Source organism: Doryrhamphus excisus, chromosome 16 (genome assembly GCF_030265055.1).
Source record: "Doryrhamphus excisus isolate RoL2022-K1 chromosome 16, RoL_Dexc_1.0, whole genome shotgun sequence".
Lineage (NCBI taxonomy): Eukaryota > Metazoa > Chordata > Actinopteri > Syngnathiformes > Syngnathidae > Doryrhamphus > Doryrhamphus excisus.
This window is the reverse complement of record NC_080481.1, coordinates 10206823-10221820: the sequence shown is the minus strand read 5'-3', so window position 1 is coordinate 10221820 and position 14998 is coordinate 10206823. Positions and strand designations below refer to the sequence as shown.

At 40.4% G+C, this 14998-nt stretch overlaps 2 protein-coding genes across 5 annotated transcripts in view; one reads left to right on the top strand and one right to left on the bottom strand.

Moving 5' to 3' along the window:
- cfap221 (cilia and flagella associated protein 221) overlaps window positions 1-2804 on the top strand; it is a 62671-nt gene extending 59867 nt beyond the window's left edge. Inside the window, exon 25 of the mRNA XM_058052347.1 lies at window positions 2060-2804. The gene's annotated coding sequence lies outside the window, so the exon portion shown is untranslated. The remainder of the gene's footprint in view (window positions 1-2059) is intronic.
- LOC131104811 (gamma-aminobutyric acid receptor subunit gamma-3-like) overlaps window positions 1-14998 on the bottom strand; it is a 53735-nt gene that overhangs the window by 27278 nt on the left and 11459 nt on the right. For all 4 annotated transcript variants that reach the window (XM_058052361.1, XM_058052360.1, XM_058052359.1 and 1 more), the window contains one exon: window positions 6937-7004. In XM_058052361.1, the coding sequence (XP_057908344.1) occupies window positions 6937-7004 (68 nt within the window). The remainder of the gene's footprint in view (window positions 1-6936; window positions 7005-14998) is intronic.

Here is a 14998-nt window from a genome sequence, read left to right as displayed (position 1 = left end):
ATGGAAACATGAAGGAAACATGATGGAAACATGAAAGAAACATGATGTAAACATGAAGAAAAATATGACGGAAACATGAAGGAAACTTGATGGAAAATATGATGGAAACATGACGGAAACATGAATGACACATGAAGTAAAATATGATGGAAACATGAACGAAACATGATGGAAACATGAAGGAAAATATGACAGAAACATGACGGAAACATGATGGAAACATGAACGAAACATGACGAAAACATGAATGAAACATGATGGAAACATGAAGGAAAATATGACGGAAACATGATGGAAACTTGATCGAAACATGAAGGAAAATATGACGGAAACATGAAGGAAACTTTATGGAAACATGATGGAAACTTTATGGAAACATGATGGAAACATGATGGAAACATGAAGGAAACTTGATGGAAAATTGATGGACACATGATGGAAACATGATGGAAACTTGATGGAAACATGAAGGAAACATTATGGAAACATGAAGGAAACATGACGGAAATATGATGGAAACATGATGGAAACTTGATGGAAAATTTATGGAAACATGAAAGAAACATGAAGGAAACATGATGGAAACATGAAGGAAACATGAAGGAAACATGATGGAAACATGAAAGAAACATAATGTAAACATGAAGAAAAATATGACGGAAACATGAAGGAAACTTGACAGAAACATGAAAGAAACTTGATAGAAACATGATGGAAACATGATGGAAACATGATGGAAACATGATGGAAACATACACCACCAATTGGCACTGCCAATTGTTAAAAACAAACATAAATAGGATAGCTTGATAACATTTTGACAGTGTACAAAATGTTCTCTATTATTCTGTAATCCCACACAAAGCTACTGACCAAGTGTTGGCAAAAGCGAAACATGTTTCATAAAAGACGAGGCGAGGTATGTGAGGAAGTGGACACAGTGGACGGAGAAGATGCTTTGGGAAGTCTACGCGGAACAAACATTGGGAATATCAGTATCGGTAATGAAGTGTTGGACAATACGGGAATATCGACATAAAAAGACAATATCAAGCATCTCTCTTCAAAATGTCTTGGTCAGATGAAGAATTAAGATGGTGCATTTGGATTCATGTGAGCCAAACTGCGAGTGTATGCGTAAGCCTCTACTTACTTTTGAACTTTTGTTTGCGCACTTTGCAAGAGTGCATCCTTTCCACAAAAAATAACTTCATCGGTCCTTGCAGAGACAAGTGCCTCAATGTCTTTCAATCTCTATGGACTCAATTATTCAGTATGTCTGTGTCGGGCTGCACTTGTACCTGCGGTGTTTTGACTTAAGTGCACCCGCAGTTTGCCTCTTCTTTGGGGAGCAAAACTTACCGTGGGCTAACAAAACAAAACCCAACATTCATTTGTATGCAGACCCTTGTGTTTTTCCAATTATGGGCATGCATCTGCAGTTATGTGAAATGAACGTCCAGGTAAAATGAAACGCACCTGTTTGATCACGCTTAATCACATAAAAAGCTCTGCAGGAACTCCAGAGTACCACCAGCTTGATTGAGATTTGGGTAATTCAACATTACCGTGAAATTAGATTCAAGATTCAATTTTGAGTGGCATGATTACATAAGGGCAGGCATTGTTTTTAAGACTGATCACATTGCTTCACGTTGTAGCTTTCATGAGAGGAAGCAGAGCTAATGTAAAGTCACTCAGAAGAGATGTATTCCCTCCCTTGCAGTTCAGCACGGCCACAAAAGAGAGCAGAGGAGAAAGCTGCAAGCCAAATGATGAAGAGCAAACGGCACTCAGTTGTGGCAAATTAAAACCAAGACTTGGCTACATTACTCTAGTGACCCGCCTGCGTTTGGGTCAGTGATTGTTTCTGCTAAATGACAGATGTAGGATCTCCATGCCAAGACACATGAAGGTTGAGCTGCAGCGATGGTTTGTTGTTTAGAAAAACACCTTCATCTCTAGAGGACTGCCCCGTCGTAATGACTTTTCTTTTGTTGAATGTGTCTGCTGTTGTGATGTCAGAGTTGTGAGACTTTGTCTTATTTTGCCCTTGCAGAGGACAACCTTGATCTCAAAGCTTGAAGAGAACGGATGCGACATGATGTGACTTTTTGTCTCAATCGTCTGAGCTCCAACTGACGGAACACAATAGAGACGATCTCAGGATGGGGAAAGTAGCTGGCAAGGGTTCTGTCCCAACGCCGTAAGTAAAATGAGTGTGGGAGCACACCGTGCATGACCATATTTACTCAAGCACTTCTACACGGAACTCATCTAAACATACCAAACCTTGATTCATGCATTGGAGGACAGTCATGCTGGTACAGAAGCTAGCCTTCGTTAAGAGGTCAAGTATACCCCATGATGGTTTCTTTAACGACGCTAAGCAAAAGAGCACCGGTTAAGTGGTGGCACATGAATAAAAAATGTTAATTACTTTGCAACAATAGAGAGAGAGATCCAAAGTTGTACTTATGTTTATTAGTCAGTCTCCTTATTGACGCACACTCATGCTGTCGCATACATGTTGTAATTTCACTGTCAAAATGAAATACAGTACTTAAGAAATAATAATTAGTAAGGTTCAATTATTAACAAAAAATGTGTGGGGGTGCCTGTTTAATGTACACTTCTGCATGGAGCATTTCCAACCTCCTACATGTGCAATATGGCAATATTTGGAGGCCAACAAAAGAATCCTGTTCATTTTCATTTGCTATTAATTTATTTTCTGAATGGGAAATCTTGTCACGTTTTCATCTTGCGAGATCTTGTGACATCCCGACTTGTCTAACGATTGCACTCACAAAGAGGTCAGTGTCAGGTGATAATGCACGGTGGACGATTGGTTAGCATGTTGGTCATACAGTCAAGAGATCGGGAAGACCTGGATTTGAATCACAGCTTGAGCATCTGTGTGGAGTGCTTGTTTGGCTGGCGACCACTCCAGTGTGTACCTTTTAGTTAGCTGGGATAGGCTCCAGCATACCCCCGTCAACCAGGCTAAGCTTTATCAAAAATGGAAGGATGGAGTCAGGAAATGCAAAGTACCAAGTAAACAAACTCATCAGGATTCATCTCTCAACACAATCATGACCCATAATGCCTTGTTCTGGCCATCTTGCATGCTGTTTGCTTCTTTACATTTGCATACATTGAATTGTGCGTGATATTGCATATCTGATGCTACTTTCCCAACATGCGTTTGACAGGCCGCCCTGGAGATGAGTCCTGTTTCTATCGTTTAGCCCTTAAGTATCAGCATGGGGTGGAAACCTTTGAAGAGAACTGAGCTGTATATAAGACGTAATTCAAACTAATAGTGAATCCACCTTTATTATTGCACATGCACTGTTAAGGAGGCGGTTCGGGGGTAGCACATTTATATTTTTTGGTTATTTTGTTAAGAGTAGAGATTTTGTTAGAAGTAAAAAATATATAATACTTTTTTTCAAAGCATTATTGCTCTGCTTTTCCTGATTTTGCTGTGCACTTTTATTTCTACAATGTACAGAGGGTTTGTAAATAATAAAAGTGCAAAATTACATCACGTTTTTAAAGCAAAACCAAAATTATTGATTATTAACACATGTAGGTCGTTCAATAATAATAATGATAATAATAATAATAATAATATACATTTTATTTGCTTTACAGTGAAGAAATAAATAATAAAAAAGAAATAAAATAATAAATAATAATAAATAAAATAACACATTTGTGACGTTTCTTGAGCTCCATGTACTGTAAGTGAGTGCTTCTTTAAAAAATAATGTACATTTCATAGTGCATCTAATACATAATGTGTATCACTATAACTGTGGTTGTCAATCATTTTCTGTCATGTCACCCCGAGGGGACACAATTTTTTTTTTCACTCCCCCTCCTAACATGTAACACTACTAAGAACCTGCAGTATTTATTTATCTGCAAAGAACACTGTATGAGTAGCTCGCAGCAGCCCTAATGCCCCCGCCCCCCCCCCACCACCACCAAAAAATGGACAAAATGCGCTAAATGAATTCAATGGTGCGTGAGTGAACAATGGTAATTAAAGAGAGAAGGGGAATGTTATTGCAGCTGGAGCTAATCGATCAGTAGACACCGAAACCGACGTACCTCAAAGCACCGACATATACAAGCGTCAAAATTCCTACTTGTACAACTCCAGGGGCAGAGTGGAAACCACCAAGTAGTTTTTCCACTTTTTCCCCCTACATATTTTGAAATCAGCTCCATTTTGCTTAATCCTCACTACTAACTAACAAATGCAAAAACAACGAAACATTATTACAAAATAAAGAGCAGCTTTGACATAATTTCATGACATAGGAGCTGTCTAACATATGCTGCGGTGCACAAGAGACACACAGCTGCAAATGGGCGGCCGACACCTCAGTATGGATGAAAATGATCTGCTTTGACACTCTTGTCAGCTGCAAATGGAGAACAAGCTTTGCTCATGTTTACCACAAGTCTCTAGCCCGGTGCCGACTGGGGAGTCAGCTGTAATTCAACCATCTTCCTTACAATCAAACTCAATTTCCGCATGTATCCTGTTTGCACAATGAGGAAAACTTCAATTGTATTTGTGCAATATCAGTCTGTGTGCCAGCCAATGAAGCCTGAACTGCATTTTTTAGGTGAGTGCCATATCGGTGGGCATATGTCGCTCGTTTAGCAAGCAGCATTTAGCTCCTATAGCTCCCGTGCACCAATAGCTATATGCTAACCTGCGACCCACCGTCATGTACAACATAGCACACTGTTAATGAATTGATCAGCTGCATAAGTAAATACTTGGCTGGACAGTGTTGGCCATTGTGTTGTTACCGCTTGTTGTCGCCTGTCACAACATCAGTTACACTTGGATTTGATTTTGTTGCGCTACAAGAATTTACTGCTTGTTAAGAACAGGAGATCAGTGCAACGCGCAGCTTAGAGGGATCGTTGGTGGGTGTGGGCAGTAGTAGGTTTGACCCACTTCTTCATGTGGAAGTGACATCAAGTTCAGAGAGACTGAGCTCTTGAGACAGTATGACCGGTTGGACTCAAGCAGGGTGAGGAGTGCGAGGCCAGCGTGTGCATTTAAGTGTGAAAAGGCACTTAAAAAAAATACTGGCATTGTAACTTAGTAAGGCCTCGTCCACACGTAGTAGGGTATTTGTAAAATCGCATATTTCCTTCTCTCAGTTTATGAAAAAATGCTTCCACATGTCATCGCTTAAATGCGATGGATAATAGCGAGGACCGTGACATTTGGAAATTGTCGCGTCATTCCTCCGGGGGGACGACTTCCATCTCAAAGTTCTCCCACCAGCTGGCAGTGCATCCCAGTCTGACCAAAAACTAGCGTCAGAGCCTGTTAACGAGGAAGATGCCTTGGACGTGGAATGGTTATTTAAAGCAAAATGGCTGACCTCAAGGTGCGTCTTTGCGTTGCAAGGTGCGTTAAACAGTAAAAAAAAACAGTCAAAAAGTGGCGATAACCAACACAATTCTGAGGGCATCCATATTGTTTCCCATGTGTGATGTCACAGCATACTTTGTTGCAGGCGGTTTGTTTGGAAACGTGAAATTCCGGTTATTAGCGTCCATAGGCGGATTGTTTTATGAGTGTGGACAGGGCCTAAGAGAGAATAATGGAAACGAAAAAGATACAGAGAGTGGGTGCATTGGAGATAAATCCACTCCAGTGTACCGTATTTGCATTGTGGTGACTCGTGTCCACTAACTCTGACAGGGAGCTGCCAATCAGTGCAACACAGAGGAAAAAATTGGTAGAATGGTCAACTCTCTGTCTGAATGGAACAAAATTTTAGCTCAAGTGTAAACTGGAAATAGTAACTCCCATTACAATATTAAAGCAATATTTGTCTGCCGAATATAATATATATATGTATATCAGGATATCTACTGAAGAAGAGGAATACACCAATAAAGAATGGCATTCAACATAACTGTAGACTAATTTCAATTTATACATGCGTAATAATAGTCTGATAAGAAGATGATACTGTCACTCCAATCATAGATTGGTCTGTAGCAAGAAGTTCTTATAATAATTCAACCGCTTGAATACCAATCAATACTTTCATGACCACTCTGTTTTTGAAATGCAGCCTCCCCAGCAGCTTTGGCTTGTGATGAAAGAATTGTATTGGCCTATCTTCGCTGTCAATTGATTGATGAGTTTTGTAAGTAGAGATGCAAACAGCAGAGGGAAGCTGGAAGATGGCCACTGTTGCAAAGCAGCCTCAGTGAGTTGTCAATTTAATTGCTGAACCACCCTGCAGGGTTCCGTTTGAAATAATGACCACTTGGAAAGCCATTATTCTTTTGCTGCGCAAATTACAGCATTCGGGGGAAATTATTAAACAGTATGTTTCTTGTGCAACTTTTCTTCTATTTAAGGTCAATTTATTTTCAGATCTATGTGCAAATATTATATTAATATTATATTATATCATGCACGTAAATTAACCGACAATACACTTTTCTGCATCAGTTAAAGGGACAGTGCATCTGGTTGGCTTCTCATTCTTAGTGCAGCATTTTAACCAATACCCATGGCTAATTGCACTTTAAGAGGAAATCGAAAATACGTCTATTCGTGGGCAAGTGAAGATAGTAAATAACACAATTCTATGAACATAAACCCCACTGGCAGTGAAAAACACAATGTTTTTCCTTTCCTGTTCTGCACTTTGTCTGCCCTCACTTCAGCTGGAGGCGGGACAACTGGGCATCCCTACTACTGATTGGGTGTCTTGCTAGTCTTTTCTTTGTTTTATTACAGTAAGTTATTTTGGCCATTTGTTTCCGCTCCCTCCTTCATTGGCTTTGTGTGCCTCTCCATCAAGAGACTGTAATTGTTTTCTGGGGTCCAGACCTACACTGAACGTAACACAAAAACTTGAAGTTTGAACTCACCATGTCGATGGATGACACAGGTCCAATGCTGTTGACATATATGCCCACATCAACCACTGTCGGCTTCACTGAAAGAGTCAAAAGGGTCAAAGAGTGAATGAAACAAAAAAGTGAAAAAAACAAAAAGAAACAAAACTAAAATGAATTGATTCAATCCCAGACATTTTACAAAAGCCGTCTGTCTGAGTACATTTTTGATGATTGATTTTGGCTGATTTTTCAAGGCACAAAGAATATAATACAGACTTATATATCAAAAGAAAGATTAGACTCTCATCTTCTATCAGAAAAAAAAACAGCTTCTTTCCACCTTGTTCCGCTCTTTAGTAATCAGGAGTAGAACATAGGTAAGTGTCAGCAAAATATCAGTTCTCAACAAAAGAAGGGCGAAAACATTACAAGACCCTTCTCACTTCCTGGTTGCTGTGTCACTTATTACTATGGGGAAGCTGCAGGCAGAGTTCTTTTAAATTTTGTATCAGTCTTTTGTATTGGAGTAAACATTATATTTGGTGATACTCAGCAGGAACAAATGATGGTGCAAGCAGCTAAAAAGAAGCAACAGTATTTCATACCCCAAGGATACTTTGACACTGCCGTGGAATCAATTAAGAAACCCAAACAGCTTGCATGTAACCTAATGATGTGAGTTGTCCCATGAAAGACCTTTTTAATTAATCCATGACCCATATTATATTCATTTCCGATGTTAGTCACGCTTCAATCACTTTTTGAGTTTTGTAATATGCTAAATTATGTGAGACCTGACAAATCCAGTAATTTGGAAGCGCTGGGATTTTATTCTCCAGCCCAACTGAATCCAGGAACACACGGTTGTGTTGATGTGTCCGGATCAGTGCGTTGTGTCCCAGAGGACCTGCTGTGCTGGGCCACTGATGCACACAGTTGGGTTGGTGGAGGCCTGCAGGGAGGCGTTGATTCGGTTCCAGCAATATGTCACGCTCCACCAGCTGTCCAATTAGGGACAACAATTCTCTTGCAAAAAAAATCATGTCCACCTTTCAGTTTTAGTCACGCCCATAAATATCTTTACTTCGAGACCGATTTCATCTAAAGTAAAAATAGTATTATTGTATTATATTATTGGTAATGTTAAGTCACAGTGGTTTTCTAAGATGCTCAATTCTCCCTGAGACAGCAGAATAGCATCACTGTTAGCTTTTACACACTCATGATTACTACTCATGTACAAGTGGATTTGGCCCCATGGGACACAACTTTGTTTAAAAATCAGCGACCAGATAATTCTTTTGAATTTAGCTTGTTTGCACATTACACACACGTCTGATGCCCGGGCAGATGATAACAGGAGGACAGTAAGATGATGATGTTAACTTGCAAAGGGACTTTGTGAAAATATTAGCAGAAGATATTGTAATATCAGCTGAGAAGCCTTCAGCACAGATCCTTATATCCAGGGGTCGAATCAGACTATACAGTCTTACAATGATCATGTTCACAGCAGTCAAGGACAGTCCTCATCAAGGGGATTTGAATTTGACTTTGTGTTCAATATGCAGACATACTTCCATGTATAGTATTCGTACATGGAGTGTTTGTCATATTTTGAGGACTGACACAATCTTTCTGTAACTGCTCGGCATAGCTACATCGCTGAATCCATATTTGGCCAGATGTCTGCGGTGACCCTGATAGAAAAAATTTGTAATATACTCTGAATCAATCACAAACATTCAAGGTCCCTTGGGAACAAATGCCATAGGAAATACGTTCTGCAATCAAACAAGTCAAGCGACCTAAACCAGTGCAATAACTGCAGGTTATTAGAGAACGTGCATATGAAGCCAATCCCACTCGCTCACAGTGCTTCACTGTGGTTCGAAATTTCATCATAGTCTTCCTGAAATGACACAGGATGGGCCACTTTTGGCGGGTTGGTCATATGTCAATTTTGAGTAAAAATGTAAAAAAAGTAAAACTTTTTAACTTGAACCATGCAGGAAACTACACACATCACAGAGCCTCCAAATCCAGTTTCACAAACAAGAGGGGTCCACAGGCAGTTACGGATGTACAAGATCCCAGCCAGACCTCCCTCCAGAGGAAACTAATGAGACTGGGGAGGGAATTTACAGATAGGAGGATGCAGATGGAGCTAAAAGAGCAGAGGTAAAAAAAAAAAAAATCTTAAGGAAATCACAGTCGGTCTACAACGTTGGCATACAAATGCAATTCCATCACATGACATTGACGATATGAAAAGCAAATAGCTTTTTCTTTTCATTCAGACGTACATCTACGCCCTGACATCAATGTGCTTCGTAGCTTGGAACTCAGTATGCAGGAATGTGGGAGAGCAATCACAGAATACTTCAGGGAAGAACTTATAAAGAAGATATCAAAGATGTCCTCTCTAATAGTGAAGATAAAAACATGGCATTTTTTATTGTTCAGCTGCTCTTTACACACTTTGGAGAGAAGCTAAAAGGGCTGGTCCTTGTTGCAAATGTAAGTTTATATTCTCTTTCTTTCTCTGTTATTTTACAGAGAAATTCTTAATAAACAATAAACCGATATCAACCAGAATGGGAAATGGAAGGTCAGGCTTTTTAAAGATTGGTTCACCCCCGCAGTCAATCAGTTTCCAGTCAATCAGTTGCTGCCTGGATGCAATGAATTCAAGAAGCGCTACAGTGCACATCAGAGGTGGGAGACATGTATTCTAACACCCCTTTGCACAATGACGCAAATTCACGTCACATTATTCTCAATAAGACAAGCAGACTTTCCTGCTGGCGCCCTGCTGGCCTCTGCCACACTCTTTAACCTTATTTTGAACACAGTTAATGGCCATCATGAAATCTCTGTTGTCCAGTCAAACGGGACACGGGACAATACAGTGTCTTCATTTTCAAATGATTGAATCATACTTGACATATGTTTATTAGTCTAGCCAGAAGTCATACTGTCTGCAGCTCATCGCTACCTGAATACCATTCTGCATCATTTGAGGTACGGTATTTATAGATTATCACATGGTTTGTCTGGTATCAGGCCAGGTATCATGCCCCCAAGTGTCAGTATCAGCCCAAGACCGAAGGTCGATACTGGATGATACTGGGCCTGATACCAGACAAACCATGTGATGATCTTATTATCACTTACTATTTAATCATGAGCTTATTATCACGTACTATTTAATCAAAAGACCATTTTATTTCCAGAAAATGTTCAGTTTATTACATGTATTATATCTAAACAGTGTAAACACAATAATTGCAAAAATATTTCAACAATAATATTTTATCAACAGTCTTATCTTATCAATGTCTGACAATTAAAGTTCCATTAATCAAGTTTGGGTTTTTTGGTGACTGGAGAAGCACTAGGCACTAAGCACTCGTGCGCTGTTCTCTGATTGGTTGTTTCACGGGCACGATACCAGAGCAGCGCGCTCTGAGTGGACAGCTACGGGGGCTGATACTGGACATGGTTAAACTCTATATTTAATCAGTATCACTGCCCTGGGCTTTGACACAGTATCATTTCGGCCTTTTCCCGTATCATTCATGGGCGGTTTCTAGGGTACAGGGCCAATTAATACTGTAGTATGTGATAATTTTACAAAAGAGACTATAGACACGGTCTAAATTACTTCTTTTGCTTTTCTTTCATCTGGGCAAAAGACAGAAGTTGTAAGTGAGAAGGAAACACAAACATGAAGCTACGTGGATCAAACCATTTCCACTAATGGGAGAAACAGATCCTTTGAGGCCAGGTGGATTCATTTCTCTCCTCTTCATGGTTCGAATCCTCCTCCTAATCTTGCATTTCAGAGGAAAAAAAAAATCTCCCTTCTGTATTACGCCTCGATTAAGAAAGAGCTTTCATGACAGCTCGGCCCATGACAAATGCATTACACATCGTCAGCCTCTGCAAACACATTCACCAATCGCAGCGGACCACACGGCTCCGCTCTGGGAGAGCTGCAGGTATCAGCGATCCAGATGCAACCATCAAGGTCTTCAAAGTCTTTTGCCATTCTTTATTTTTTCTTCACATTCTACTGCATTTGCTTTGGTCAACTATTTAATGAGATACTTTCTTCACAAGTCGAAACATTATTTAAAATAGAACAATGTATGCATAGTTAGCTCCTAAATTAGCATTTTGAATGACGACAAAAAAAATCTGAATTGAGCATCACACCTTGCAGTGAACATAGACTGATAAGACCTGGTAGGTGATTTGGAAAGGTTGAGCAGAACTGTGAAGTGCTTACAGTCAAAAGTATCAAAGCAAAAAAAAGCCACTACAAAAACATTCTGTTGGGGTTAATGTTGCACAATGTCCTCCACATTTTTAAAAGACAACCAGGACTCGACTAAACATGAACTGCCTGGGCAAATTGGAGGACAAGCGATAGAAAAAGACCTGACCAAGAATGTGACCATGTTTTTTAGATTACTTTTTCTCCTATAAACATTTCCATTTGGATTATTCTAGTGGGACCAATACAGTTTTACAGCCCAAGTCCATCTATCCATTAAAGTTACATTTGTGGTTCAGAGTTCAAGTGAGCAACGGAGGAGAGTAGTCTGTGCACTCTATAATCCCTTGCTTTGCATTCTGTTGCACAAGCACAGCCACCATGGACGTGCATCATCTCATGCGTGACCTCTCAACTCCCTTGTTAGTATGTGAAGAGGCCCTTCAGCCCACATTGCCTCACATTTGCTTGCTGTTAAAAAAGTGAACTGCTGCTTCTGCCAACAGTCAGTCATTCAGAGCGATTTTATGTAAATGAAATGAGCTAAGATGTCATGGCGAATGTTACCATAATGTGCAATGCTTGAATCATTTTCTGGGAATCTATGAAGTTGATTGAGAGTTGACCCCAAATGGTGGTGACACACCTGGAAGGTGCATCTCAGGTGTACCTGATTGCCAATCAGGTGGAGCTGGCATATAGGAGGCAGATAGCAAGCAGTGCGCCTTGTTTCTCTCTCTCGTGCTACTTTCCTGGAAGTGTTGCTGTGTGCTCAGCCATTTTGTGGCAACTTTTGTTTTACTGGTTTCTTTTGCATCCTGGTGTTGAGGATTGCTTTTTGTTTCATTCCCCAGTCTTGTGGGGATTGTTTTCTGTTGCTCCTGGAATTAAATACTTTATTTACATTGACCTGCTAGTGTGCTACCTTTCCCTTGGCTGGTATGTTCTTTCTACACTTTTGTTATGCCCCATTTTTGCCCTAGACACCTTTGGGCTGTAACACAGTGGATAACAAGATCTTATTGCAAACTTGGTTCAGCCAAGTTAGTGCCTTGTTAGGAAAGAGCTCGAACAAGTCAGGGTATTTAAATCAGGGTTTCATACTTGAAGCCCCGTACTCCACATCAAGGTTATGTTTGGGTTAATTATTATTATAAATATTAGGATTGCTTAAAGGAAGAGGTTTTTTATTGGGCAAGCAAAAGCAAACTGGGGATGAGGCCGAGCCAATACAGTATCCGTGTTGGCTCCCATCTCAGTGTATCTAATTGATTGGAAATGTGTAAATCTAACCTGCTGACACGGACAAAATTTCAGAGCTTGGCGGGGGACACGACTGGGTTTAGGATGGTCAGGGTGGGTTTGAGTGGTAGGGCACAAGGAGGTCGAGGGTGGGAACAAACACGTATGCACACATACACAAGCATGGACATGCATAGAGTCAAAGTTTTGTTGAAGGGCACCTTCATTCATTCATGTTCTACCGTTTATCCTCATGTCACTGGGACAGCTGACAGCTGGAGCCTATCCCAGCTGTCTTCGGGCGAGAGGCGGGTTACACCCTGGACTATTCGCCCATTGAAGGGGACCTATTATGCTAATTTTTGGCCCTAGATGTGGGCTCCTCTAGAGCAGATACACACGATAACTCAGAAAGCTTTCTAGATCTTCCAGAATCTGCACCTATTCCAGCTGTAGTTCCTTGGATTTCCAAAATAGTCTATTCTAATGTATTCCACCAACGGCCCGCCTCTGGACATGCTACTCCACTGTGATTTGTCCCACTCAGCTGATATAGCTTGTACCCCGGCCTTCCCATATAAGGAAGTCACCAGCTGGATGGAGACGTGACTTCTCACAAGGCTTCACTGTGATGTTATTCTCTGAAACGGAGCGTTCAGACCCATCCCAAACGTCTTTCAGGGATTACTTCCAAATACGCAAATCTCATTATCTGAAGCTTTAGCATGGTTTAAGACGATAATACAACATTCTAACAACATTTATAGGTCAGACAAGTGGCAGACAAACATGGACTCTGGCCAACTAACGAAAACAAGTCCATGCGCTCATGGTGGCCAATCATATGTTAGAAAAAAATCAGCTTAGTCAAACTTATGGGCAGTCTAAAGGGAAACAACTACAAGGGACCAAAACTGCCTTTTAAAAAAAAAAAAAAGCACAAGAGACGTGCCTTCTGTCCTCTCCCTCCCAAATTACACCTGTGCCTGCCGATGTTTCCATTCTGCGCCATTTTTGTGCTGCCATGTTGTCTGGTGAAACGATGCCACAAGTGAGTCGCTGCTGGCAGCAAGGAGTAAACAAAAGAAGCCGATGTTCTGAAGGACCATTCCTGTTATGGAGTGTACTGTACTGTAAATTTGATCGGTTATACTTGAAACCTTTTTTTTGTGGAATACTTGATGCCTCACCCAGACTCTCCCTCCAGCGACCACCCTGACTTAGATAATGGTCGATGGCAAGTTACGCTGATTACGTCAGACGCGTCACAAGAGCAAAGCTATGCTGCCTTTCTCATCTGTTATGAAGCTGCTTAATGGGCTTTCAAATGAGCGTCCATGAAATAATAGCCAATGTTGGTAATCACAATAAGGCTGAATTCTGTTTCTGTCCTTGGTGACGGATGATCGAGTCTGCCAATACACAAATTACAGTAGGCTTGCAACTTGACTAATGTTGGTGACTCTTTCAATCAGACAGACAGAGAGTAAAAACTCTAGAAACACAATATGATTCAAAGGACTGGGGCTATTCTGAAAAAAAAAATCTCCCTGAAAAACAGTTTAATTGACATTGATTGCATGCATTTGCGAGGTAATGGATTTATTTGCTTAGCATTTGAGATAAATGCCAAGGCACACTTTAGCTTACATCATTCCCCTAAAACCAATAAAACAGGAGACTGAGTTTTTACCTCCTAATTCAATGCATTTTCAGTTGGTGGAATCTTGACATGAATAAGAGCAGTGCTCGGAAACAAGACGGACAAGGTATATGTTGGACAATAGTTGTTAGGAGCTGGAAAATCAATTAGCTGCAATTACCAAACTCCTGGGAAACTATTGTTTACCTTATTTAAAAAACCAACAACATACGTCAAGATACCTGTACTTCCCCACATAACTCACCAACTTATCTATGATGTCATGTTTTATTACAGTCATGATGATGTCAGCAATAAGATTATAGTTATTACAACTGTGTGTTATTGTCATTCTGTTTACTATCACGGTTAATATTTTCATTACTACTGTTACCACTAATATGTTATGTATATGCTCACTACACATTCGATATATGTGCAGTGTGTGTGACTGACTATCAGCTGATGCAGTGCCAGACGGTATTCAGCTCCCACCCCTCAAACAAATATAATGGGTCTGTGTAGGGAAGGTTTAATGAGGGCAGGGCAAAAGAAAGGTCTCGCTGCTTATGAATTGCTGCCAGGCAAACTTGCTGCCGACACAGAGCAATCACTGAGCCAAATATGGGTCGGTGAATAGGATGTTTGATATATTCACTTTCATTTCAATTAGAAAAAAAAAACAAATAGGTGATGCAACAAGCACTTTCTGAGACATCACTGGCATATTATATGGCTGGTACGAGCCCTGGCATGTCAATAAAAAGACCACAAGACTGATTTAGTTATGACTGTCGCTACTAGTTCAGGCTAAAACTCAACTCTGAACTCTTTACATCATCCAGCTCCCCGAACACATTTACAGCAACACACAACAGCACAAGTTAAATGACAAATTCTATAAATGTTACACAAATAAGTAGCTC